Below are 26,895 nucleotides of genomic sequence, written 5' to 3'. Positions count from 1 at the left end.
CCAAAATATTACAGGGATAATGTTGAATGTATTATTCATGTTCTCATCCATAATTCATCTGTTTTTCCTTCATTTATCATTGTGTCCTTCATTTTGCATCCTCTTACTGTCTACTGGCTGACAGGACTATTTGACCAATGACAATGACCAGGCTGTGGTGGAGATTTGCATAACGCGCATCACCACGGCCATAAGGGAAACGGGCTCCATCGAGCAGCACAGCACGGCGCTGGTGGGGCTGTGGGAGTCGTGTCTGGAACATAATCTCACCCCGCAAGGTGAAAACACAGAGGACACACCGCACGCCAAGATAGCCTCCGACATCACCAGCTGTATCCTGCAGGTACACAAACACAAACACAAACACACACACACACACACACACACACACACACACACACACACACACACACACACACACACACATACACATACAGGAGACATTGTTTTGTTGTGTTGTACACCTGAGATAAGTACTTCGTTATTTATTTTCCCTGAAGCACAAACTGCACATACAGCATACACCTTCAACACTTTGGAAATGTATGCATGTTTGATTAAAACAGCAGCCAATGTGATATGCAGAGCATTTTAGATGTGTTATCATAACCAATACTTAACCAATTTTTCCTGCTACTAACACATCAACTTGAGGACAAAATGTTCATTTGCTGCCTACTATATCCCATACACTGTCAGGTCCCATGATAACCAGATAATCAGTGTTATTCACTTCACCAGTCAGTGCTCATAATGTTATGACTGATCGGTGTATATATTGCAGTACATGAATATACTTTATTACAAATAAAAGTATTGTGTTAAAATGTCTTATTAGATAAATGTAAACAAAATATCAAAATTATTTATAATGCAAAGTGAGTGAGTCTCTGAATCTGAATCTCATCTGTAAAACAAAGGTTGTACGTTGGAACTTTCCATTACCTCAGCAAAAAAAATAATTTCAGAAAATGATCTAAATATAAGATGCCTTTGAGGGTTCCTGACCCCTAAACCAACTCTTAACACAAAAATACTGTCAAAGCAATTTGTTTTTCTGGGACCATTTTATTGTTTGGTGGTATTTTTTACTTACAGTAATGCTGCAGATCATAAGCTGGAAATGTTCAACTATCTTAAAGCGTAAACATCAGGTTAAAAGGCTTTCTGGGTAAAAAAAAGAAGATGAAGAAGGTTGGGTACACAAGTATAAATTCTAACATCCATCATGCAACATATCAAAGGTAGATTTTTACTTTGAGAGCAAATATACTTCATTGGTCCTTAAAATGTAAATGTAAATCCACATCAGACCTCCACAGCAAAAAGGCTTAAAAGCAAAGGGACTCTCTCCCTCCCTCCATTTCTTGTGGGAATGGGAATGTGCTTAATACCATCGTAGAGAGGGTAGTTCTTGATGAAAGGTGCGCACGCGCACACACACACACACACACACACACACACACACTCAAAGAGGTGAGACTAAAAGTTCTGACAGCAGCTGCTCCAGGCTCTAATGTCCTAACTCAAGCAGTTATCAGAGCACTTCTCTCTTTCTTCTGTCAGTCGCTGTTTCTTTGTCTCTCTCTCAATCTGTTTCTCGATTGATTTCATTCTGCCTATCTTCCCTGCCTTACTTGCTCTTTTCTTACCTTCTCTTACCCTCCAATACCTTCATCTCCTCTCTGCTCTCTTCTACTCTCTTCTACTCTCTTTGTCTTCCTGTCATTTTGAATCTACAGATGCACAAACGCATCTCTTACCCTTCCACTGACTCTCCCACAGAGAGGATGAGCGAAGTAAGCAACAGACAATAGGAAGAGGGGTTTTCATTTGCACGCTGCTTGTGCACAACAAACACACATGTAGTGTATATGCCCACGGATTTCTTATGAGGGCATCTTCAGTGTTTTTTTCCTTATATGGGCTGATTGATCTGTCCTGTGCCTTATGTTAAAGTGACTCTACCTAAAGAGAGAGAGAGACAGGACAGATAAAAACATCTGTACATTCATTTGCAAGTTAAAAATGTACTGTAAATTAGTGCCTGTTAAATAAATGTAATGTAGATTGACCGATAGACAGTCTGATGGAGCGTCTCGATTGGTGGAGTAATGAAGTTTTTGTGGACACTGCCCTCCTGTGGCAGAATAGAGTTGTGGCAGACTGAGAGAGAAAGACTACTATTTTTCCAGCTCTCTGCAACATCAACAGTAAACATGATGTTGAAAGGCATTCTGGGTATTTCTGAGGTAGAAGTAGATGAGGAAGGTAGAGTTTGAAACTGGTTACACAGAGGAGAATTTATAACATCCAAGGAGTGCAGTGAAGACTGCTGATTAATTATACATCAAGAAACATATCCAACAGTGGATTTTTGTTTTAAGAGCAAATATAATTGATGTAATCACTGCTGGTGGTCTTAAAAATGTGAATATACATTTTTCCTTTACTTTTCTTTCCTTTCCTGTCTCTAAAATGCTTAAAATCAGAGGGAGTCTCCTTTGTTTCCTCCACCTTCTCTAGAGGGACAGTAGCCTGGAGCAGCAGCAGTACACACACACACACACACACACACACACACACACACACTTGGTCTCAGTCTGTCCTGTTGAGGGTGCTAGTGTATTTAAAATCCCCTTCCTCATTCTTCCTTCTGTGAATGTTCACAGGGACAAACTTCTGCATTGATCTGCATCCTCAAACACAACACAACTCATAGCTGCTGCTTTTTGTCCCAGATGGTCCAAAATGTATTTGGTGCATAGCTGACAGTAGTGAGGATATATTTAGGCCTCACTGAGTGTGTTGAGTGTTCCCATTATACTCTCAGTGCTTTCAAAGATCAAGCATCTGTACTGCTGGGTCACTGTAGATAATAAGAAATAAAGGCCAAGACTTTAAGGGCAGGACCTTGATTTTCTCTGATCACCATGCAAACCCAGGACTAGAGAGAGCTGGTTCTGTGTGAAACAGATCCCTGCTTCTGTCAGTGTTCAGTTTGTGAATGCAGTTGCTCTGTGTTCAGAGATTCTCCAGTAGCAATACTGGAACTGCAGTGAGCTGGCTTAAAGGACCAAACGCTTTTACCACAAATCACTTTACAGATACAATTATTTAAGTCCTTCCCCTTGACCTTCACTCTGCATAAAATGATGTGTGTGCAGTTTCATACTAAAAGCCATATATATGTCGTCATACATGTCTAGAGGGGATCTTTAATTTTTTTATATTTTATATCATTTGGCTCATCCCTTAAAATGCTGAAAAATAGTTACTGTTAATATGAAAAGGTGTTGCTGTCTCCTCAAACCTCCTCTCTCCTTTTGTCCCATCAGAACTACAGCTGTCCGTCAGTCATGGTGCTGGCCGTCCCGGTAGCGGTGCGGTTCCTGCAGAGAGGGAACAGGGAACTGAGCAGGAACATGTCCAGTTATCTCTCCCTGGCTGCTATTGCCAAGTCCGATCTGCTGGCTGAACACACAGAGGCCATAACACTCAGTGTGCTGGGAGGTAGGAAACACATACACGTTTACACAGATGAAGATTTCCATAGATAGTGTATTAACATACATGCACACAGATCTGCATGAAAATGTTTTAATCCCTGTGCTGCCATGCTCCGCTAGATGTTGCTGTGAAAAAGGGTAGAAAGTTTTTGTTTTTTGTTTCTGTGTGCAAACTTTCAAACTGCACTCCGTCTGACTCTTTCTCTATAAATATGGTTTAAGTGTTCTCCTGCCTTCCTTTACTCTTTCAAATCCAATGCTATGTAGTCGTTTCCTTAGTTTCTGCTGCCGTGCACACATACAGATCTTCTTACACACTTAGGGAAATGTGTGTGTGGGCGTGTGCCTTTTGCAGAGACTATAAAAAAAAGAGAGTCACAGAAGGAGATTTGCAGGAAAGCTCTGCTTAAGAATGAACATTGAAATGATTCTCTAACAAGGGTTATTGTATTTATTTAGTTGTTAATGGTTGACATGTGGTTTTAGCACTTGTATGCTCTTACTGTGAGGGTAGCAGATCTGCAACAATGGGATCAGCTTGTTTACTGGAGTAGAAAAATGGATTACTGTTGTAATCAGCCGTTGTAGTAGCCATAGTGAATAATGTTGTAATGATTGCCAGCTCATTGAGGATATTAATGATGGTAAATAACAGCTGTTGCAAATCTAATTTCCCTGATGGCCCTCTGCATGGAAACTCATACGCAAGAGGTAGTTATTGGGGAGAGAAAAGGGCAACAGCCGTTTGTCTTTGTCTGTTTTAATGTTACATAAACATATTCTCCACTTCAATTTTTGTTTAAAACATATAAAACAGGTTCACTGCTTTCATTAATTTGCCATACTTCTATGTAAAGATTTTTCAGTTTACACAGATGATAGGCCATTTGTGCGTTTTGCCCCACAAGAAATTCAACTGTAAGAATTAAAGAAAATAAAATGTGTTTTCCCAAAAACCAAATAATATGAAATCAAATACGAAGTGTGTGGAAGTGCACGTGTCCTCTAAAAGCAGAACTAATGGGCTCTGAAAATCTTCCAGAAGTTTAATGTGAAAATCTCTATGTTCAACAACTTCCCTTCTTAACATTTGAGGTCAGAGAGGGGAACCCAGCTGACCTCTGGTCAGTGGTTAAAGACAGCTATTCCCTGAAACCTTTTTTCATGCCCTTTAACCCCTTTTTTCAACACAGATGCTTTTCAAGCTCATTAGTGTAGTGAAGGTGTCTAAATGGCTGTAGTTAGCACTGCCTGATGGAGATCTGTTTACCCCTCAGGCCTTCACACACGCGCCACACACACACACACACACACACACACACACACACACACACACACACACACACACAAACATACTGCTGTGCAGGGGTTCAGTTAATAGAGAACACCTCACTTTCTATACAAGTAATTGAGTCGCACATTGTGTGAACATGATTTTGTGAGGCTCTTCTGCATTTACATGTGCAGGTGTGTTTTTCTCTGTGAATCATTTGGTGCTTTTGGCAACGTGCTGAACTAACACCTCACAAACACACACACACACACACACACACACACACCTACACACACACACACACCACACACACACACACACACACACACACAAGCACGTGGTGCTAATCACCTCATGCAGCACCAGAGTGAGTTGCCCACCATGGTGATGCTCCCACTGAGCACATTTTCTGCCAGCAGCTCAGCACATGAAACAGCTTAGCTCTCTGTTGTCTGCTTTATTTTACAAGTTTAGCCAGGGTTTCAGCTTAGAGCGTCAGATAGTTGGAAGACACTTTACACCTTTGATTCATGAAACTGTTGGTGAAAATAGAGATAGCAAGTGGTCCCTGCCAGTGGGAAAACAGGAATCAGGTGCTTTTTGTCTCATTAGAGTAGCAATATGAAAGTAAAGAGACTAGTTTTTCATTTGGTTTCTGTGTTTAAAACAAGCAACAGTCATCGTGGCTTAATGTCTAAATACATCTAAATGCTGTTCCTTAAATTGCTGCTAAAGACTCCACAGTTTATCTCCAGTAATACAAAGTCATTACAACAACAAATCAGCTAATGTTATTGCTTTTTTATAATATTGTTCCATTGAGGGTACACTGTGAAGTATTTGACCTGTGCACCAATGATTTTACAAATAGGTCTGCGTTTTGCTTGTATTATGAACGGACGTGAAGAAGTAACATGTCACACACACCATTCGGTTGAATGACTGTCACCTTTGAGAAATTACTAAAACAAAAAAGGATTAGTTTGGGGAGCACATTTACCTAATTGGCAAACTATTACACTCCACCGTGTTTATTGCTGATAGAGTTTGTCCCACAGCATCTCCAGGTCTTCACCTTTTTGCCTGGGCTGCACAATTAATCGCGATATTATCATAATCCAAATATGGCTAAGTGCAAGAAGAAAATCTCAGAAAGCTGGAATCTTTTGATAAAGGTCAAATGTGTGATAAAAATCTAATGAAGTAGTGCTGCAGATATGCCCTGGTTGGTCTACAAATCTTGATTTAAAAGACCGCAACAAATTTCACATCATCATGATTTTAATAGTTTTTCCCGTGAAAATGTAATGGGTGATGCAAAGATGATCATTCCCACACTAATCGAGAATCATATCGCATTTTAAATATCTGTCAAAATAATCACAATGTGATGTTTTACCATATGATGCAGCCCTGTATTAGACAAAGGTTAGAATAGCGGCGAGCAATAAACTCCCAGCTACAAATACATATTTTACAGCTGCAGAACTCGCTGACTTTTTGTGTTTTCTAGCAAGAAACCCTTTTTTTTCTGGCTAAACTTTTTTTTCTCCATCCGTGTAAGGTAATACGTAATAAATATTTTGATTAGCATGGTTATCATGTTTAGCTGCACAGTTGACTTTTGACAGTTTGACTGTTTAAGCACAGAATAACATCTGTAGTGTTGCATATTACTCACACATCAATTCGGCATTACGCCAAAGTCAAACTCAGTTCATTTGGTAGAATAGAGACGCAAATAAAGAAGTCCCACACTGATTGTATCAGTGTGTCATTTTAACATTTACTCTTTGTAGTCCACATTGACGTATCAAATTCCTGATTGTCAGCTGCTCAGGGGAGATACAGTCATAATGTTTGTTTCAAAACTTTGACCTGAGATTTCTTTCCAATACTGTTAGAAGTCCCCCAAAGCCATCACATAATATCACACTGGGGACACTCGCGTACACTAATGCACGGTGAAACCTGGCCTTGTTTGTGAGCTGAGAGAGAATGGGGAATAAAAAAAGAGAGAAGAAAGAGGAGGAAAAGATAGGGGAGATAAAAAGTTATATGCAAATACACACTAAAGCTTCCAGTGGCTGTGATCCAGCTTGACAGGGGGTGATGAACTGATGGTGGGCCTTATTAAAGCTCGAAAACACACACACACACACACACACACACACACACACACACACACACACATACTGAGAGAGAGGATGAAAGTGAACAAGGCTTCCTGGAGGGCTTTATTATAGCGAGTTCAGATTCATGTTTCCTTGGGCAGTTTTTAATGCAGCCTAGGCAGTTTCAAAGTTACCCCCTGCTGCAACCCACTGCTGAGGCTCCTCTACGCCTCTCTGAACATTTCAACCTCATGTTGCCTGTTTAACAAGCCCCTACTTCTCTCCTCCCCTCTGAAACCTCAACATAAACACAACACAACATAAACACAAGACTGCAAACACATGAGCGAAGCCCAACTGCACACACACGCGTGGCTCATCGAAGCAATAACAGATGACCTCTCTTTTTTTTCCCAGCAGCCCTTTCTTCAGGAAGTGAGCTGATGTAATAGGGGTTTGGGTGATGTTGATGATGGGGGTGTTATGGGTTGGCTGCACGAGCTTGCAGGAGGGATGGACTGTGTGTGTATGTGTGTTTATGCTGAAGGTTTGTTGCTGAAGCCTGAGATACACTAATTCTCTCCAATGTTCTATGTTTTTTGGAAGACAATGTGTTGGCACATTAATTGGGTGTATTTTGTACTTTGTTATATTTCTATCTTATATCTTTCAGTTCAGTGTATTGTGAGCTTTATGGGGATGTGTGTGTGTGTTTATAGTTACAGGAAGTCAGCAGCAGGATGCAGAAAGGGTTTTTTTTTATAGCGTGCTACAGTAACCAGTACATGCACACAGAAACATGTGGCATTGCTTTGGCCCCATAGGGATTTTAGAGCCTAGAGTTCCTTCCTTCTTTAAGTAAAACCTGATCTTGAGTTAACACTTAAGTTTGGAATGTGTCATCTGTCAAAGTTATATGTCTCTTTTGCTTCCCTTGCTGCAAAACATGTGTAGTGACTGTACTCTGGCCTGTAAGGTTAAGAGAAGGCAGAGTGAGGAAAGTTTGGGGCGAGTAGGTTCCTGAATGTGAAAGGTGGTGTTTCCATTTTGTAACAGGTCACAGTTACAGAAACAGTGAGAGACTGTGCAGAGGTTGTCGCTGCGGGAGAAACTTGTTATATTTCACTAATGGGCCTGTAAGCTAATGGGCCCAGTAAACTGTAAGCATATGTGAGCAGCAAAAAACTATCTATATTCATGACATGTGTTGAATTTATATTTGATGTGTTGTATATCATCATTTGTGCAATTCAAACTTTGCATTTTTTACTATCATGAGAATTTGAACCTTTTCCTGTTTCATGATTTATGTAGACATTGTGATAACTTTTTATTTTAAATGTAAATCCAACCAATTCTTTGTGAACAGATAATAAGATGAGACAGGCAAAGCTAATAGAGAAAAGCCATTTTATTTTGCCTTGTAAAGCACTTTGAATTACCTGCTCTGTATGTTGATCAACAGACAATGCTGTGTCAGCAGTTGAACTCTTGTTACTGCTGTGAGCTTTGTGATGATAATTTAAATGTTAGCCATCATATATTGGCAGTGTAGGTACAATGTTATCTTTGGCGTATGACTCTTTTTAATTAAATTGTCTTTAAACAAGCAAACACCTAATTCTTCCAAACACTATCAGCAGATGTCTTTGGCAAAAATTACAGGAAATTGAAGGTCCCGTGTGTAACATTTTGGAGGATCTATTGGCAGAAATAGAATATAATATTCATTGGTATGTTTTCATTGGTGTATAATCATCTTAATATAACAATTGTTGTGTTTTTGTTACCTTAGAATGAATCTTTTTTATCTACAGATGCTATGGGTAGCTTTCCGTGGAATTTATGTTGAACCAATATGTTTCTACAGTAACCTACCAGTAACACTGGCTGTATGTCGGGCCTTTCATGTTTTCTGCGAGTTTCATGGCCACACATTTCACATCCCACGTTCCCAGGTCATCAAATACACACCCGTCCTTTAAGAGGTTGATTCAAGGTGAAAAGTTGTGAGCAGGAAAAATCTAACCTTTGGATAAGGGGGAATGCCAGGGGTCAGATGGTAGAGCACTCATGGTCCACTAGCTGGAGGTTTAGTGGTTCAGTTTCCTGTCCACATGTCTGAATGTGCCTGAGCAAGACCCTGAACCCTAAATGGCTCTTAATGAGCATGCATGGTAGTTCTTCAGCCATCTGTGAGCATGAAGCCTAAAAGCTCTCAAGTGCACTCGGTTTACTGAGTGTATCTAGAAGCCATAAGCAGACCTAATAGTCGGATAGTTGATGAGATTTTGAAATTACAGAACACTGGGAATACACTATAACTCAAAATGTTTATTCTTACCTCACTTTCCATTCATCCAGTCATGTTATGCAAAATATATTTATGTACAAAATACATTCAGTTTCACTTTTTCACAAGAACAACACAAGCAATTTACAGTATAATACAAGACAACTTAGTTCATAGAAGATTAGATTGTGTAAACATTGTCCTCAGTTTCTTTTCTAAAATAAAAAAAAAAACAATGTCAATCTCACATTACAAAGTAACAGTTTTACTCTTATTACTTTATGCAGTATCAAAAAAAGACACATTTATTAACCTAATATTAAATGAGAACTACTGACAAAAAAACTAACAAAGCAGAACTGGAATTATATAACTCATATGAATGTAAACACTTTGATAACTATAAGTTTGGAAATGTAAGTTCTTGAAATGCTTTAAAAGCTTTCACAAATCCACGAAAATTATGAGACTAAAATAATAAGTCGCTAAAAAAATTGCTAGTTGGCAATGCTTGAAATGAAAGCAAGTACAGCAGTTTTCAGTCACACAGGTATTTCATACATCATGTGTTGTACATTATATTACAACACATTATTAACACATTAGTATGGTACCTCTGCTTTCAGTTGTAATGGGGATAGATGACAGTCAATATTCATTGTACCTACAAGACTACAAAGGAAGAAAAGCAAATATTTAATTCTTTTAATGTTAAACAGGCTTTGTATTGATAATCGATTAACTGCACTTGCCATTTCTGTACAAATCTAGATAGAAAGAGAGAAAATGCATTACTGCTCTAAAACAAAAATCACTCTACAGTTACAAGATAAGGTCTTGTAATTGTCTGTGACCTCTTATTTCCCTTTCCTGCATGGCTGTCTGGTGATTACTCTGTTTGCTGGCTCAGAACCCGTTCACTTTGACAATAGACTTTTTGTCTTTCTTGCAGTCTAATTAAGTCTTTGGTAAATGCCGCTTGCAGCATTTGTCCTGCTACAATACAGTAAGTTTTCTATACTGAATACTGAATGTGCGGTGTGTGTGTGTGTGTGTGTGTGTGTGTGTGTGTGTGTGTGTGTGTGTGTGTGTGTGTGTGTGTGTGTGTGTGTGTGTGTGTTATGGCCGCAGTTCAAAAAGTTATGTCACAAAAATAAACTACAGTCTCTCACAGCGTTGGCTTTCTCTCATTTGAACGTGCGCAGTAAAGTTCATTGCAGCTTTAGTGTTCATGATATTAGCAATGTGGATGATGGAAGTTTTGATAATAATGTAATAATTAACTATAGAGACACAATGATGATGATAAAATGTAAGTTGTTCTCTCCGGTTTTAGCATGAAAGCTTATTACGATGTTGCTGATATTCACGATGATGATGATGATGATGATGATGATGATGATAATGATGATGATGATGACAATTTCCACCACAAAGCGGAAGAAACTGTTAGTTGATGAACTGAGCACCTCCGTGTGGCACCATCTCCGTCACTCCCCATGCCACCATGTTCCCCCGCTGCTCGCAGCCCTGGCCTTCCCGCAAAGCCAGCTGGGAAATCTCCTCCTCTGACAGCACCCTGTCCCACATGTTCACCCCTGTCATCTTCCCTGCGAACGCCTGCTTGGGATCGAACCCTCCCTCAAACCCTGGCACCCCACTCTCGCTGCTCGGAGACTGAGGGCAGCAGCCGTTCCTTTCCTGCCCCAGCTGGAGTGAGCCTCCGTCGGGTAAGACGTGTCCCTCAGCCACTCCGGGTGTGGAGGCCACCTTTCTCCCGCCTGCCCACAGGGACGCAAGGCCCTGGTCAGATGACCAAGCCCCACACATGTGGATCCACTCTGACGTGCCTCCTGGGTTCAACACGCCCCGTGCCTCCACCAGGTGTGCCTCTCCTCCGATGGTGAAGAGCGCAGAGGTTTGACTGAGCAACAGCTGGATCTCATACGGGTTGCGGCGGTTTCCGTAGGAGAACAGCACGGTTCTGTTGGAGACAGCGGTCGGCTTCACCCACATACAGACAGTGAAGGAAGAGAGGGAGAGAGGGACATCGGGTGTGACGGAGGTGTAGATTCGGCGGGAACGCATGGGAAAGAGGAGCGCCATCTCACAACCTAAACAACAACAAGATGTGATAGTGTTCATTGTCACAAAAATCATCATTTCATATGCAACGTTAGGTTGCCTTTTACATTGTTATAAGCACTGTAGTATCTCAATTATTTAGATTTGTTACATGGCCTGATGACATTCTCTTTTTTATCTTTATTATTCATCAGTGTCAAAAAAAGATTTTGAAATGTGTACTCAGTTATATGGATAAGGATAATAGTAGTCTACAGGTATTAATACATTGCTGGTAATTCAACCCTGTCCTTGTGCAGATGTCAGATCAGCTTTTATGTATATGGCATCTTTAACTCAACACAGTTGAACTAAAGAACTTTACAGAGAAAGTGACAAACAGAACTACAATGCATGACGTTGAAAGCAAAAAAAAGGCATGCACTCCACTACCAGTAAAGAGAGGCAAGAACCTGGGTAAACCATGCGAGATGAAGATGTCTCAGGGGAACTAAAGTAAAAACTTATATTAGTCAAAAATGATTCAAGTTGATTGAAACTGGATCTAAACATCAGTGGATCAAATATAGATGTTTTTATATTTGGCTTCGCAGAAAAGGAAAAGAGTGCCCATGTCTGGTGTAATGAGGGTAGTTTGCAGGACTGTAATAATGAAGTTATTACTATTCAACCGACATTTGATGTCCTTAAGTTTGTTGTTTGCATTGGTTCAGTTTGTTGCTGCATCATATGGATAAATGTCCTTACACATATTGTTAAGCCATACAGTGCATTCTCTTCAGTGTGACCACACTGAATGTTGTTCTGAAAATGTACATTTAGGTGGCAGTATTGCATATAGAAGTGTGTTTGAATAAAAGACATGAATAATTTTTTTCTGCTCCACCAACACACTCTCATACACACAAACCCACACCTCCCACTCTGGGTCATCTGGTTAAATTCATTATTCCCCTTCTTCTCTCTTCTTAATCACTCACTCTTTCTCTCATATAGTCCCTGGTGAACTCTGTATTGTGAAACCTACTTTTGTTGATTGATCTTTTGATGCCTAAATTACAGAGAGAAACTGTGTGTGTCCCCTCTGTCGGAGGTATGTATAGTAGTCATTGTGTCAGTGTGTGGAAAGCTCTTGCTTATTGCCCAAACCTGATTTCTTTGTTTTACATTCTTCTTCACTCTCTTTTAAGTTTTTCATTTTTGATCTCCATTAGTCTCTAGTTCTCTCTCCCTTTCTCTCTCTTGGTTCCAGTCCCCCCCCCCCGTTCCTCCCGTCACTCCTTGTATTTCTGTCTCTCCACCCAGTTAGTAGACACACTCCATCCCTACTAAAACCAAATATTGATGTTACATTTGTCTCAGGTTTCTGCCACTCAAAAATAATGGTAAAAAAAAGACATTTGAACGGGCTGAGTGTGTGTGTTCATGATGGTTTCCATCTGGTTCTGGTTTTCCAGGGTGCTTTGGTGTGGTTTTTGTGGCGACTAGCTAATGATTACATCTCCCTCCGCTCTGTATGTAGGCTAGTTTTACATTTCAGGACCGTAAAGGTGTGTGTGCCTGTGTGTGTGTGTGTGCGTGTGTTAGATGAGTAATATAACCTATCCTGTTTTTGTGTGTGGTTTCATTTGATTAATTCAAGGAAAGGAAGTTGTCTTACTGACATGTGTGGTGCCTTTGTGCAACTAAACTTGGTCCAAGTTTACTTACTCACATAGTCACTAAATCTCTAAAATTACACTGTTATTAATCAGTGATTAATTCAAGGATGAAGAGTAAACCAGAGCAGCAGCTCTGCTAACTGAAACCACATGCTGTAGTGGCTTAAATCTGAGAATTTGTGTTCACAGTCAGTCCAGCAAGAGATCTGTATTATCCCATCTTTTCATCAATTTATTGTTGTCTGCTATTATCTTCAGACATCTACAAGTCCTTAGGCAAAGATTCAGACTGTGTCCCACTGTTTCTGGGCTTTTTCTTGTGTGATAACTTACCAAAATGTGTTTATAATCAATTTTAAACAAACAGAAATAATAGCCAATAAGTGAGTATTATACAGCTGACCCTATACCTGACGCCTTGCTGTCTGTCTTCTTCTCGTTTGGCTGTACATTATAAACTGAGACTAATGTTAGTAAGTGAAGGGAAAAGGATAGGTTGCGACTTGAGGAGGGCAACACGCCTGGAGACAGACAGAGGAAGTGGAAAAGGTATTTAGGACGAACACAAGCTGCATGATTAGTTGTTGGACGTTCAGAGGCAGAAGGGGGTCTCATTCTTTTACTTGAAGCGTGACCTGAATGTGTCAACACAGAAGAAAATGTTAAGGTGGAAGGTTGTCTGGGTGCCACTGTTGAGAAAGGTGAAGAGAAATACAAAGAAACAGAAAGAAACAGGTAATGACAGACACAGAGATTGCTAATGGTAAGATAGATATCTCACCTGCGGGTAAGTATCTTTGCCTCGATGACCTCAGCACCTCCTCCAGTCCCACCCTCGCCTGTTGCAGCGCAGCCAGCACTCCGTCTAAAGCCACCTCTCGTGATGTGACCTCTTGCTCCCGGTTCCCAGCCCCTCCACCTTCTGTAAGCTGGGATCCTGTCTTTGAATTCATCCTCATCCCAACTCCTTGGCTGCTGAAGCAACTGCTCTCCAGCTTGGCGAGTCGGGAAGCTTGTGTTCGTGCTGCAGAGAGGAGCTGCTGTAGCATCGCCTCCAGGTGGATTGAATTCCCGACAGGACTCCCAGAAGCAGCAGCAGCAGAAGTGTGATCTCTGGGTCTGATGCGCTCCAGGGTCTCTCTGAGGCGGCCCTCCAGCTGCAAGGCCATCCTTCTTCCCGCTGTTTCCACTGCAACCCCACAGGAGCCACCATACTGGGCTACAAACCTGACAAAAAGGACCAGTGTGAAAGATCTGCACCTTTTCAACTAAAGATCTTCATCCCTCAGTGACCTCATTTTGTGCCAGAAAATCAATCTTGGCTCCCAATTCGCTCATAAAAATATTGTAATTAAAATGAACTGGATGAATTCAGGATACAGAAACGGCAAAATAAAATTTTTAAGGAGAAAGTGGAAAAAAATAATTTCTCATATATGAATACTCTGGTTTTCTTAGTCTTCTATGATGGTAAAATGAATATTTGAGTTTGTCACTCAGATAACACAAGACATTTAAAGACGTCACCATGGGCTCTGGGAACGTGATCCATCATTAGACCATTTATAGACCAAATGATTCATCAGTTGATCAAGAAAATGGTTGTTAAATTATTTGATAATGAAAATAATCATTAGTTGCAGCCCAAGTCCTAAGTGCCTCATTAGATCAAGGATTTACTAGCATTTGCACTTTGAGGTCGTAAACTTTGATCACCAGTGTAGTAAACCTCTGAATTACCTTTTAACAGGCACCAACTCGGGGTACTATAAAAACCTCCACAAAGTCAACAGATGAATAACATTTTTGAGAGCAGTTTCACACTAAAACACTGAAACTGTATTGGGAACTTTTAATTTTGTGACTGAGTTTCTCAATTCACATTTTTGGCTAATTGAATCTCCTTTGAGACCGTAATTACTAGGACCCCTGATCCCTTTGTCCAACCAACCTGAGCATTTCTCCGCGCAGTGACCCCATCTCCACCTTGATGATGTCATCCGCGTACTGAAGCAACATGTTCTCCCTCATCTGACTGTTCTCCAGCATCGAGAAGATTTTGTCCCATTTGGTCAGGTCTGGAGAACCGCAGGGGGCTGGGCTTAGTGTGGCTGGAGACGGGGATGGTAAAAACACAAACGTGAGACAAAAAAGAAAAGTGAAGATATCAAACAGAGGATTAGATCATTGAGAGTTTCAGTGTGTATGAAGAGGATTTTCTTTGGGGTAGAACAAAGTCTGCGTGGCCACTATCAGACAAAACTGAGACAACTGCTCCTAACATTCCCTGTGTACACTAATTTTGTCACTTCTAGCATTGTCTTGTCTTACTTTTTTTTTTACTCTTACTGACGTTATAATCATGCTCTAATTTTTTAATCTATAATTCCCATAATGCTTTGGGAGATTTAATCAGCAGATATTATGTAATCAGTGTCGGCTGTCAGCTACAATCACCAAACAACATTTTAGCCTATATTTATTTGTATTTTGGCAAATGTCTGCCATTAAAAGTATGCCAATTTAGCTCTTAGTAGTTAATGTTTATAATGCAACCATGGATAAACAGACACAGACAACTATTACTGGATTACTTTGATACTGGAGAAAACTTAAAAATGTGATTCTGAAGCAAGTTCTGGAGTTATAAAGAGTGTCTTTTTTCTATGATTTCTAAGTGCATTTATGAACATTTATTCAGAGTGGACATTGGAGATAATGATACACTCGGAAAGTATAAGTCACACTAAATCTAAAAATACATGTATCATATGTGTGTTAAGATTTGACTGAGTTATGACTTCTGGTTGTTACGACTGAGAGGGAATATGAATTATTACTTAAATTGCGGCACTTGAGCACAAAGTGTTTTAAAGTACTTAATTGGACTTAAACTCCTTAGACAATCCTATGTCATCACACAGTATGTCATCATACTCTGCTCTTCAAAAACAAGAGCAATGTAAGAGTTAATTTGTCCCACACAGTTTGAAAAGATTAAAGGTGCGAGGGCAGGTGTGGAGAGAGCAAGCAGGAAGTATCTTTTATCAGATGTGCTGAGTTGAACATACTATGATCTCTCCAGCTTTGACAGGAACATCAAGGCCATAATTGTAAGGAGAGAGACTAAAAAATAAAAACATGTTGAAGTCTGCTGGAGAAGGCAAAAAATTGTAATTGCTGCAGGATGCAGATGTCTTATTTAGCCAAAAAGATGAACAACACAGTTGGGGACAAAAGAGGGAGTGAGGTTGTTTAGGGGAGAGATGAGAACGTGAGAAAGAAACAGGACAATTGACTCATTAACCGCAAGGAACTTTTCTTTTACACTGTAAAGGAAAAGGAAGACCTCCTGAGAGCAGGGGAAAGATAACAGCAGTATAGAGAGAAACACGGAGACAGGAGAGTAAAACAATCCAGGAGTGAGAATATATGTCAGACACACTGTTCTGATTAACGTTTGAGCCTCTCAAAGTCTATTTACACCTGCAAACGTCTTCTAGAGGGGCATTATCACAGGACTGCAGGATTTGTTTTGGCTGCCTCTCTCCATGGTTCAAAGTAAATTAAGCAGAAGGTTCATGCACTCTGCTCCCTCTGACTTACCAAACTCAAAGAGCAGGACTGTCAGAGGTTTATAAAGGATTTTGATGGATCTGGGAGTAAGTGGAGTGCAAAATTAGCTGGGATCCTTGACCCTTTGTGGTGGTTTTAACCTACCTATTAAGTCTAATCTTTTATTATGAACTGGTTACCACTTGTGTACCACAGATCACAGTTTGGTTTTGTTTGAATCATTTCTAATGTTCTTTAATGAATTCATTGCATGATTCTTTTGTGACTTTCAACCCGTTGACCCACAACTTCAGGGTTTTAAGTAGCAGTTGCACACTTACATTCATTTTAAACAGAATACAACAACAAGCAGGCAGATGTGAACTACAACCTGTACCCTCCTCTTGCCAGCAGTCATTTACTTATCTGCCATCATTTTTTAGCCATTAGCCATACTCATTAATTTTAAAATGGAGTGTGTCATGACCTCTTTCATGTTTCCCTCATTAATTCAAATTCCACTCAGAGATTCAGAGATTTTATCAGGTCAGGAGCAATGATCTGTGTCTTCCTCCAGGCTTTGACCTCTCTCCTTCCTCACACACCTGCATACAAAACCATTCTGAGCTCACATGATTTGACTTCTCCTTCCTTTGTCCAGCAAGCCAATTATGAAATGTTTTGTATTTCTTTGTCCTTCTTGCACCCGCCTTTTCTTGCTTTGGCAATCTTTTTTGTTCTCTCTTCACTTCATGAGGTTGTGTTTTACTACTCTTATGCATCTGTTCACTGCCACTCTCATTTTTTGCCTTCAGTTAGGTTTAATCACATGGCAGGCTGTGCCCAGAGTTTGCTGCCTGTAAACAGTTGGTGCTGCAATTATACCTCCTGCCAGCTTTAAAGCAACAAACAAATGCAGAATGCGAGCTGTGAGGGGCCCATTGCACGCACACAAACACGTTCATGTACACACTTGAGCACATTTTTTTCTCTCACAAACTATGATCCTTTCCCAAACAGCCTAGAGAAGAGATTCACTGTCATATACTGTGTATTTTTGCAATTGGTGGCCAGTCATTCATGCTGTAATATGTGTCTGTCCCGGTCGGCAGCTGAAAAAGCCCTCTGCCTTTCTGGCTCAGCATATTCTTTGATGCTGCTCGTCTCATACACAAACTCTGTCTCTGCCAACAGTCTGTATACTATACATACTGTGCTGTCTCTTTCTCTGTCTAACATTGTATTTAAAGCTGCTGATTGCTCTTGTATAGTTCCTATTTTTATAGAAAATATTCATTTCTTCTTATTATATTTTTTACTTTCTCCATTTAACTTTTATCTATTATCTAAGTACTCAAAACTTACCAAATTGAACATGAAAATGAACAGTCTGATAGGCACACCAGCAACATAATCAGCAATCTCACACTAATTAATCACTAAATTGAAGAATTGTGAAAAAAGTGTGAACAGAACTGTGTCTAACAACCTCTGAGGGGGCTAACTGGACCCCTCCATACAGTACTATATATTTGTGATTGGTGCCTAGTGCATCTTTTTTTAGGAGCATGTCAGGGATGATGAAGCTAATGTCCTCATCTCACCTCTCACACAACCCCATGCATGAATCCTACAAGAAATCAATGTCACGCTCCAGAATTTAATTAAATTCCAACCATGGCCATCTGAGAATCTTAATCAGATAATTCTTTGCTTCCAGCACACACACACGCATGCACAGTTTAACACTTACGTTCTGGCGTGTCTCCATCTGTGATTTCATTGTAGTAGGTGTCGGCGTAGTTGACCTCAATATCATCCTCCCCATATGCGAGAACCAGACACACACATGCTGACAGCACACACACTGCCTTGGGGAGCCTCCACTGAAACATGCTGCTGCTGCTGCTGCTGCTGCTCTTCTGGCTGAGTGTGTGAGTGAGTGTATGAATCAGTGAGTCTGATAAGTTGCAGGTCCACTTCTCTTCTTACCTGCTTGTCTATGCGTGTGTGTGTGTGTGTGTGTGTGTTGTTAGAGAAGGTTACTGTCAGGTTGGCTGAGTGTGGTTTGTTTGTCTCTGCTGCTTCTCTCTGTCTGTCTCACTTTCTACAGCGCTGCAGGTCCACCACTCTCTTTTTCAACCCCTCACTCTCTCATACAGTATTTGTCCCTCCTCTCTAATGACTCCCCACCTCTCTCTCTCTCTCTCTCTCTCTCTCTCTCTCTCTCTCTCTCTCTCTGTCTCTCTCTCTCTCTCTCATTCCGTCTCGTTAAATGCTGAGCAATCCTTTGGCAGGAGGCCAGGGAGTTTAGAGTACTCAACCAACACACACACACACACACACACACACACACACACACACACACACACACGCAATTGTATTGCTATACAGTGCTTATGAGCGCTTTCCATTGATTTACTGTGCAGACCTTAATCCTCAGCCCTGTTTACCTATAATGCATAAATCCAGTTTATTACAACTTTGGTTAATCATTATAAATCACCACTGTAAATGCTGACATTTGGGATTATGGTGACATCGCTACAGCAAAGTCTGACAAGGCAGGCAATCAGGTTGTAAGCAAGCCACTGTTACTTAGGTGAACCCAAACATGAGCTTGCCTGAAGTGTTCATCCCTCAAACTTTGTCAAAGTCAAAGTTGAACCATGATGTCCGTAAACTGTGATATTTTTACATTTGACTTCCTTTTCACTTCCAAATCAGTTTAGCCAAGAGGCGTTTCTGATCTGTGTGATCATCAAACTGCTTGTGATTCTTGCCCCGTCTGACTTCTTTTCTACGATGTTGCCACCAGAGCCCATTTCTCTAAATTTGCAAAGTTCAATTTTTGAGACAATTTCTTCTTGTGTTAATTTGTACGTTTCACTAATCAAACTACACTCCAAACCTGTGACCTGTGCATGAAGATGTTAGAGGCCTGCAAATCTGCAATTTGTTAGCTTGTTTGACATGTGGCACTACCACCAGGGTTGGCTAGTAACTGATTACTTGTAATTGGGATCATGTAATCAAATAACAAAAAGTAGTAAATAAGTATAATTTGAAAAAATGGGTAATTAGATTATAGTTATAATATTCCTATAGTATTGTCAAGATTACTTGATAAAAAAAATTATGCAACACATTCAAACGTGAGGCAATTTTCTCAAAATTTCCGTTCTTGTGAAAACTTCACAAGTACAGAAATGTAAAGGCAGCGCTCCAGCCTGCGAGCGGCAGTGAGTAATGCGTCGTTGGAGGTAGCCTGTGTGTCGTAATCAGATGTAACTGCAGCTCCTGTGACTCACAGAGAGAAAGAGAGAGAGAGGGGGGAAAGAGGTAATGGAAGGGGGAGGAAGCAGAGAACATAAACTTTCCTGATTTTTGCCCCATGCAGAGTGTGTGTGTGTGTTTAGGTGTGTGTGTGTGTGTGTGTGTGTGTGTGTGTGTGTGTGTGTGTGTGTACTGAGGGAAGTCTGAATGGAACCCAGACATCAGGGGTTTCTAAATGGGTTTATTGTTCTCCAGCTTCGCTCTGTTTATTTATTTATTTTTCAGCCTTCGCCATGTGTGCATGCGCATATTTGTGTGTATACACTGTATTTGCATTTGTCTGGTGTGGGTGTGCAACTATATATTGTTGTGTGTATGTATTTTCAGGGGGGTGGAAATAATGACTTCCTCATGAGATTCTGGGATTTGCCCCTTCTCCCACTCTCATCCCTCTCCCCCTCCTTCCATCTTTCTGTCTGCCTGTGTCTCTCTTTCATTGTGTCTGTTTTCTATCTCACAAATACCTACTGAAACGCACACTTGTTCACTTGTTATCTGGATGGAACAGCCTTTTCATTCAGACAGCTGCACAGAGAGAGGGGGAGTTGTGTGAGAAAAAAGGGACAAGTAGCAAAACTGCTACACAAGAACACAATAATGCTTTAACCTGTTAAAAGTTTATTGAGTTTATAAGAAGTTGCTGAATTCAACTGGTTTAACTCCTCGCCTTGCTACAGGGAGGCAGAAGTGTACTTGAGCTTGATTGTTATATTGAACAAAAACAGAAAAATCATCAAAATTGCAATGAAATGAAATATAAAAATAAAGGAATTAACAGGATAAATACATGCAGCATTTTAAAAATGTACTTCTGTGGCTTTATTAGATGTAATAGTTCTGTATTTTTTTATTTTTACCTTTTTCAACAGCTTTACTTTGGTTGTGAAGAACCTCTGATGTAGACGTGTACTCCGGGGTCCGTCAGTACACAGGGTCAATCATTTAGGTACAACAGGGTTGAAACTTTCAATCAATGAAACACAGTGTTTCATCCTTGTATAGAAGCTACTCTTCTCTTCTTTCACAATGGCCAACATATTTATTTCTACCCTCCTGTCTCCACTGACAATAAGATCAATTTCCTGGAAAGAGAAACCACCCTGTTCAACCATTATCTTCGTAGGCATAATTTAAAAAATTTGTTAAAACTTTGAATTGAAAGCATAGAACGACAGATGTGTCTCATAACTCAAAACACAGAAACAAGCAGGGAAACCAGACTCTAAACTTTGAATTGATACCACATTGAAGTCTGTAGATCAAATAGCGACTGAGCTGTAAAATCTGTGAGAAATCTTGTGTCATCCAAGGAAAAACAACTTGTTTTAATTTCTGCCATAGTGTAATACTGAATGACTAAGAAATCACAGACACAGACAAAAACGGACTCTGAACTTCCAATGCAGTTATGTGTTAGAAGGAAAATGATAAACTAGACTTAAAGGATCAGTGTGTTGGATTTAGTAGCATCTAGTGTTTAAGTTGCAGATCGGAACCAACTGAACACTGCTTCTGTCTGTATTTGACGAACTGCAAATGAGAATGAGAAGACTTTGTAGTGTTTAGGAGGAACTACGTTGCTCTCGAAACTTGTGAAAAAAGGCAAAAGGCTCTATGTACAGCCAGTGGTTTGTCTGTTCTGAGCTACTGTAGAAACATGGAGGTTCAACATGGTGGACTCGTAGAAGAGGACCCACTCCCTCTGTAGATGAAATCGGCTCATCACAATAATTTTTATTTGCAGGTGATTATACACTAATGAAAACATACTTATGAATATTATATTCCATTTCTGACAAAAGATCCCCCTAAATGTTACACAGTAGAACTTTAAAGCTGCATTTATTGTTAATTGTTAATAAAAGTTTAAAAAAGGCATTAAAGGCATTGAGTGGACCCATATCTCCATAGAAGGTATCAAACTGAGAAGGGTATGTTGCCTTATCATAGAGAGAGGCAGACAAATATGTAATGCTTAAAGATAGAAATTGAAAATAACAAACACGTGCACAGTATGTGTGTGCATGTGTGCAGTATAAATGTTTCATGCTTCGACTTCTACCTGAGTTGGGAATTATGCCCACTGGAAACACATCATACAAGATTCTCTGACAGAGCAGTAAAGAAATTACTTCAGTGTGTGTCCTTATGCCTGTTTGTCTCTTGTGCATTGTGTGTGTGTTCTTGGGTAAATGTAACTTATTCTGAAGAAATCGTGATAAAGCATTCTCCAGAGGAGTATATTTTATTTGGACTTTCATCTTTATTTAAAACATTACAGAGTGAAGATCAAATGTATTTTTACCTTGCAGGATTTAAAGCCTTGATTCATCAGAGAATTTAGTTGCTCTACTATGTGTTTTATCACCATAAATTAGGTGTTTTTACTTTTAAGATGAATATAGTGAATTGTTCCACAGGGCGCACTTCATATTCTTCCTTTTAACACGGAGATAAAAGCAATCATACATCACAAAAAAATGTCATTCTGTAAATATTAAGAAAGATAATTTTACATATTTTACATATTTTACACATACAAAATCATCCTGCTACACATGAACTGTTGGGGAAGGGACTTTGTTTTTACAAGATGCAGTACGTTGTTGGTTTTTGACGTTACACAGATGTTTTAGAGCATCAGATTACTACGAAATCTGATGCTTTTGTTGAAGTTGGTAGTCCAACTAACTCTTTGTTTAGAGCCAGATGAGTGGAAAAGCATTTATTTGGTCACTGTCATTACACACTGGCATATATGATCCTCAACCTCAAGGGATAAAACAGTGAGTTTAGATGTGAGATTGTCTTGACAGCATTGTACGTTTGTTCAAACAGCTGAAACATTTACAGTGAGAGTCTCAACGTGCAATGAAAAGTCTTGTGGAAAGATGGACTGATGGACAAACTCATCATTATCTTGATGTCATATCATATCATATGACATCAAGTGTGCAGATGTGTCGACTACACTTCCAGCTGTGCTTAATTACTGCTGACTCTGCAGTAAGTGAGAGACGTGCTGAGGAACATGTCTGTTTGACTCGCCAGAGTCTGAAAGCGTCACTGATGAGTCGTGTATTCTTTATAGATGATATGGGATGAAAACAAAGTTTAAGTCGGAGTGGATAGGAAATTTTGTCTTTCACTCAGTCTGTATGGATGAAGTTATCTAGGTAAAAGGGGACTTTGCAGGAGAGACTGTGTGTGTGTACATTGATGTATGGATTTTACTGCTGCACATCTGGCCTGCTGTTATAGTTTACACTTTATGATTTTGAGAAAAAATGTCTTTATGCATGAAACATTTTGAGTCATGTGTACACGTGATGAAAAACCCTTAAATTTCTCTCTTTGCGCTCTGCACTGGATCTCTTCCAGCTGGACAGTCATGTTTCACATGGTGCTGAATGGGGGGTGGGGGGTGGGGGGCGTTGCTCATGCAGCAAAAATGCACAGGATCCCAAAGATATGGGCTTTCTGGGAGAGGTTTGACTCCTGTCTCTTACATTTTGCTTTGAGTTTCTCCCCACTCTCGCCCACCTGAGGTTATTTGAGATGTGTGATATATGACTTTCAGGACATACACACACAAAATGTGAGTGTTGGCGCTACAGAAACACGTTTAAGCCATAAAGCTATACAGAGACATCCCTCTGGATATCATTTCTGCTGATCGTTGCATTTTTGTCCTGTACAATAACCTCCCTTGCGTAAGAGTTCAGTGTTGGGAGTTTCTTTTGGCTGTACATTGTTGGATATGAATAGAATTCCTTTGTCCAAAATAGAGCTGCAACAATAGTTGATTAATTGATTATTCAGTCGACAGGAAACTAATCTGCAACAATCTGTGCATCAGTTATCATTAATTAACTGCTTGAGCAGTTCAAGGAAAAAATGACCATGAGCTTTGGTGCGCACATTCATGTTTTCCTCAGGATGATTTGTAATACCTTTGGTGATCCACTGGCTTCATCTAGCACCACCATCCAGTCAAAAACAATATTTGTCCAAAATTTTTATTAATAATTAAATACTTGCAAAACTACAGCTACAACGACAACCCCGACAGCCTCAGCTGCACTTTGTGTTTATTGCTAATTATTAGCGAAACTAAACTAAGATGGTGTACATGGTATAAACATGAGATATGACTAACATCAGCATGTTAGCAGGGTTATTTTGAGCATGTTAGCATGGCGATGATAAAATATCTTGATCCACTTGTGGTTTGGTCTTACCGACTTTGAAACATTTAAAATTGAAATATGCATGTGCACTTTGATTCAGACGCTGGTCCCAGCACTGTTAGTGATACCTTCTGTTAATGGTTTTGTCATTGCTGTGGGTTGTGACAGCCATATATCTACACCAAAGACACTGAAAACATTTTCCCATGACTCAGTCTGTTTTAGTGTCCTCTTAGGGCCTTTATGGAAGTATTTTGTTTTAATATAGTAAGGACAAAGAAAGAATATTACTCTAAGGTAGCCAATAGCTGTACTGAAGTCATTTTTTATTCAAAGTTAAGTGTCTCTCCAGAGCTGTATGAATATTCTTGTGTGACTCACCTTGGGATTCGAATGTGACATTTGGAAAACATCACAGCAAAAGAAAGCCACCATGTCCTGTCCTGCCTCTTCACATAAAGTTAACAATAGTTACACAGATCAGTCAGTTCTCAGTTCTGTTGGAAAATGTCTGAGGAGCCTTTAAAAAATGTCTCCTTTGTGTTGCTAAAGAACCAACAGGATATTTTATTGAGGTTTGTTAGTCATAATGATGGGTTGGGTGTATGCTGGAATGAAGGTATGAAGGTCAAATACTGTACACACTTTCACACGCACACGCAGAGAAAGCTGTAGGGACATACAGTGGGAGTCAAAAAGGTGGGTTCGCAAAATAAAATATGTATCAGTAAGTATATTTAAGCACAAATCAAAAGAGCATATTCAGTCCAGTCAGGTTGTGTCTCACATGTACTGCATTTAAATGTGAGCTCTATAAATCCTCTTCTGTATGTCTCTGTGCACACTCTCATCTCCTCCAGCCTTTTAACATTCCTCTGAACAGACCTGTACATTCTGTACAACCTCAGCTTTATGGTTATTACCAGCTCTCTTTTTGTGCATTTACTGTAAATGTCTCTTTATTATGGTGATTTGTGTCCAGAGATAGGTGTATGTGTGTGATGTTATACAGTATGATCTATGATTAAAGGGAGGAGAAAGGGACATGAAAAAGAGCCACTGACCATCTTCTAGATATTTATGTGCACAGAACAGTCAGTCCTTTCTGTTGATCAGCGCCAGTCATCTGTTCCAGGATTAAAGCTGTGATTAAAGTGATTTATAGCTGTGGATCATCTGTTGTGTGAGACCATTTATTTAGGTTAAGATTTTTTTTTCAATATGACAAAAGTTCACCATATTCTGGCCCAGATGTGGATGATAAATACTAAAAATACTCTTAGTATGATAATACTGTAATTTAAATGTCTAGCTATTAACTGAAAGGCAATTCTGCTGCAGCTTGAGGATGAATTATAATCACTTTGATAATCCCTTAACGTTACAACATGTCAAAACTTTACTTTGTCCAATAATTTGGTTAATAATCATATAATGCCATAACACATGCAAAACTAATGATATCCCCTATGATTTCTTGTTGATACACTATTGATTTATTTGACACGAATAAACATGCATAATAAAATGGAGCTTTAAAAGAAAACAATAAATTGGTCTAAATGGTCAGAATAGGACAGGTTTTTTTAATAATAAAAACATTTCATTAATAGCAGCAAGATACCCACTTTTTCTTGCATAATCTCCCTCTGTTTCCTCTTGCAGTCCACCATGAATAAATAAAGTTTATTCAATCTAATCTGATTTAATCATCACATGGTAACCCACACCTGATGAAATGTCTCATAATAAAGTTGTTTGTTACATTACAGGTGTCTTTCTTCAGTCAGTATTCCCTTCAGTCTGTCCGGCTGTTACTGTTCATTTAATAAAAGATTATTAGAATAAATTGCAAGACATCAACAAATACAATTTGTCCATGGTTTAAATCCTTCATTATCTGTGACACAAACCATAATTTTATACATCTCTTATAATAAGATCCAAAAAACTGTGGTTAAACATTTAATTTACAATATCTTTTGTTGTCTGGCGTTTGGTTCACTGTAGGACACAAAAGCCATTGTTTGAAATCTTGAAATGTCACCAATAATGAACCTACCATTTGAAAACAAGAGTCTTTGTGCTGCAATGTGAATCATTTAAAGATGTTGCATACGTGAGTCAAGGGCTGTTGGGTAATGGCGTGGGTTCTGTTGGGCTGCGGCTGATTTACAAATGCCTTTACGTCCACTCATGCGTCAGCACTGACTTTCTTTTTTCTTTTCGTTTTTTTTCTTTTGCATCAGCATCATTGGAGGAATATTGACAACAAATGGAGAAAGATTTATTTACTGAGCACAGATGGCGTATCACGACAGGGGATCGAAAAGAAAATAACAGTTACAGCAAATATGCATGATGTTACAGTACAGCTACACCCCAAACAGCTTATATGAAAATGCTGGTTTCATCAATCAATTCTCTTGGTAGTAATAAAATTATAGTCACCAAGTTAACTGTTGAGATCTGGGAATGTGTCAACACAACACAAGCAGTCAGACAGTCGTACAAGTTTTATGAAGCCAAACATTATGTACACTCAGTTAAAACTAGTTCGGGTTTTGGTGCTGTTGAACTGTATTACATTATATAGAGCGGCATTTCTGTTATTTAGTTAACAATCATTGACGTCAATGGGGTAGACAAAATATTAGAAACACCTGTCAGTATAACACAATACAGTTCAACAGTCTTCAAAATGATCATAAGATTGAATTAACAACTCTCTTAAACATCAACAACTGAACAGTATTCATTAAAGTAGGATTTATTGCAGGACTATTTTAGTCTCCATTGGTTTTATCTAGGTGTACCTAATAAACTGGCAGCTGAGTGCACCTACATAGAGTAAGATTAATAATACATTATAGTACAAA

At 39.5% G+C, this 26,895-nt stretch overlaps 2 protein-coding genes across 4 annotated transcripts in view; one reads left to right on the top strand and one right to left on the bottom strand.

Moving 5' to 3' along the window:
* veph1 (ventricular zone expressed PH domain-containing 1) overlaps positions 1 to 26,895 on the top strand; it is a 78,385-nt gene that overhangs the window by 9,465 nt on the left and 42,025 nt on the right. For all 3 annotated transcript variants that reach the window (XM_051396856.1, XM_051396857.1, XM_051396858.1), the window contains 2 exons: positions 125 to 343; positions 3,339 to 3,513. In XM_051396856.1, coding sequence (XP_051252816.1) covers positions 125 to 343; positions 3,339 to 3,513 — 394 coding nt within the window. The remainder of the gene's footprint in view (positions 1 to 124; positions 344 to 3,338; positions 3,514 to 26,895) is intronic.
* On the bottom strand, positions 9,211 to 18,633 carry ptx3a (pentraxin 3, long a). The gene is made up of 4 exons (XM_051396879.1): positions 18,244 to 18,633; positions 14,887 to 15,046; positions 13,717 to 14,162; positions 9,211 to 11,303 (listed from the first exon to the last, which is right to left on the bottom strand). The coding sequence occupies exons 1-4, from the start codon at positions 18,383 to 18,385 to the stop codon at positions 10,639 to 10,641; spliced, it is 1,413 nt and encodes a 470-aa protein (XP_051252839.1). The 5' UTR covers positions 18,386 to 18,633; the 3' UTR covers positions 9,211 to 10,638.

The sequence above is a fragment of the Dicentrarchus labrax genome, unplaced genomic scaffold (assembly GCF_905237075.1).
Source record: "Dicentrarchus labrax unplaced genomic scaffold, dlabrax2021, whole genome shotgun sequence".
Taxonomy (NCBI): Eukaryota; Metazoa; Chordata; class Actinopteri; family Moronidae; genus Dicentrarchus; species Dicentrarchus labrax.
Note: the sequence above shows the minus strand (reverse complement) of the source record. Positions and strands in the feature narration are given on the sequence as shown.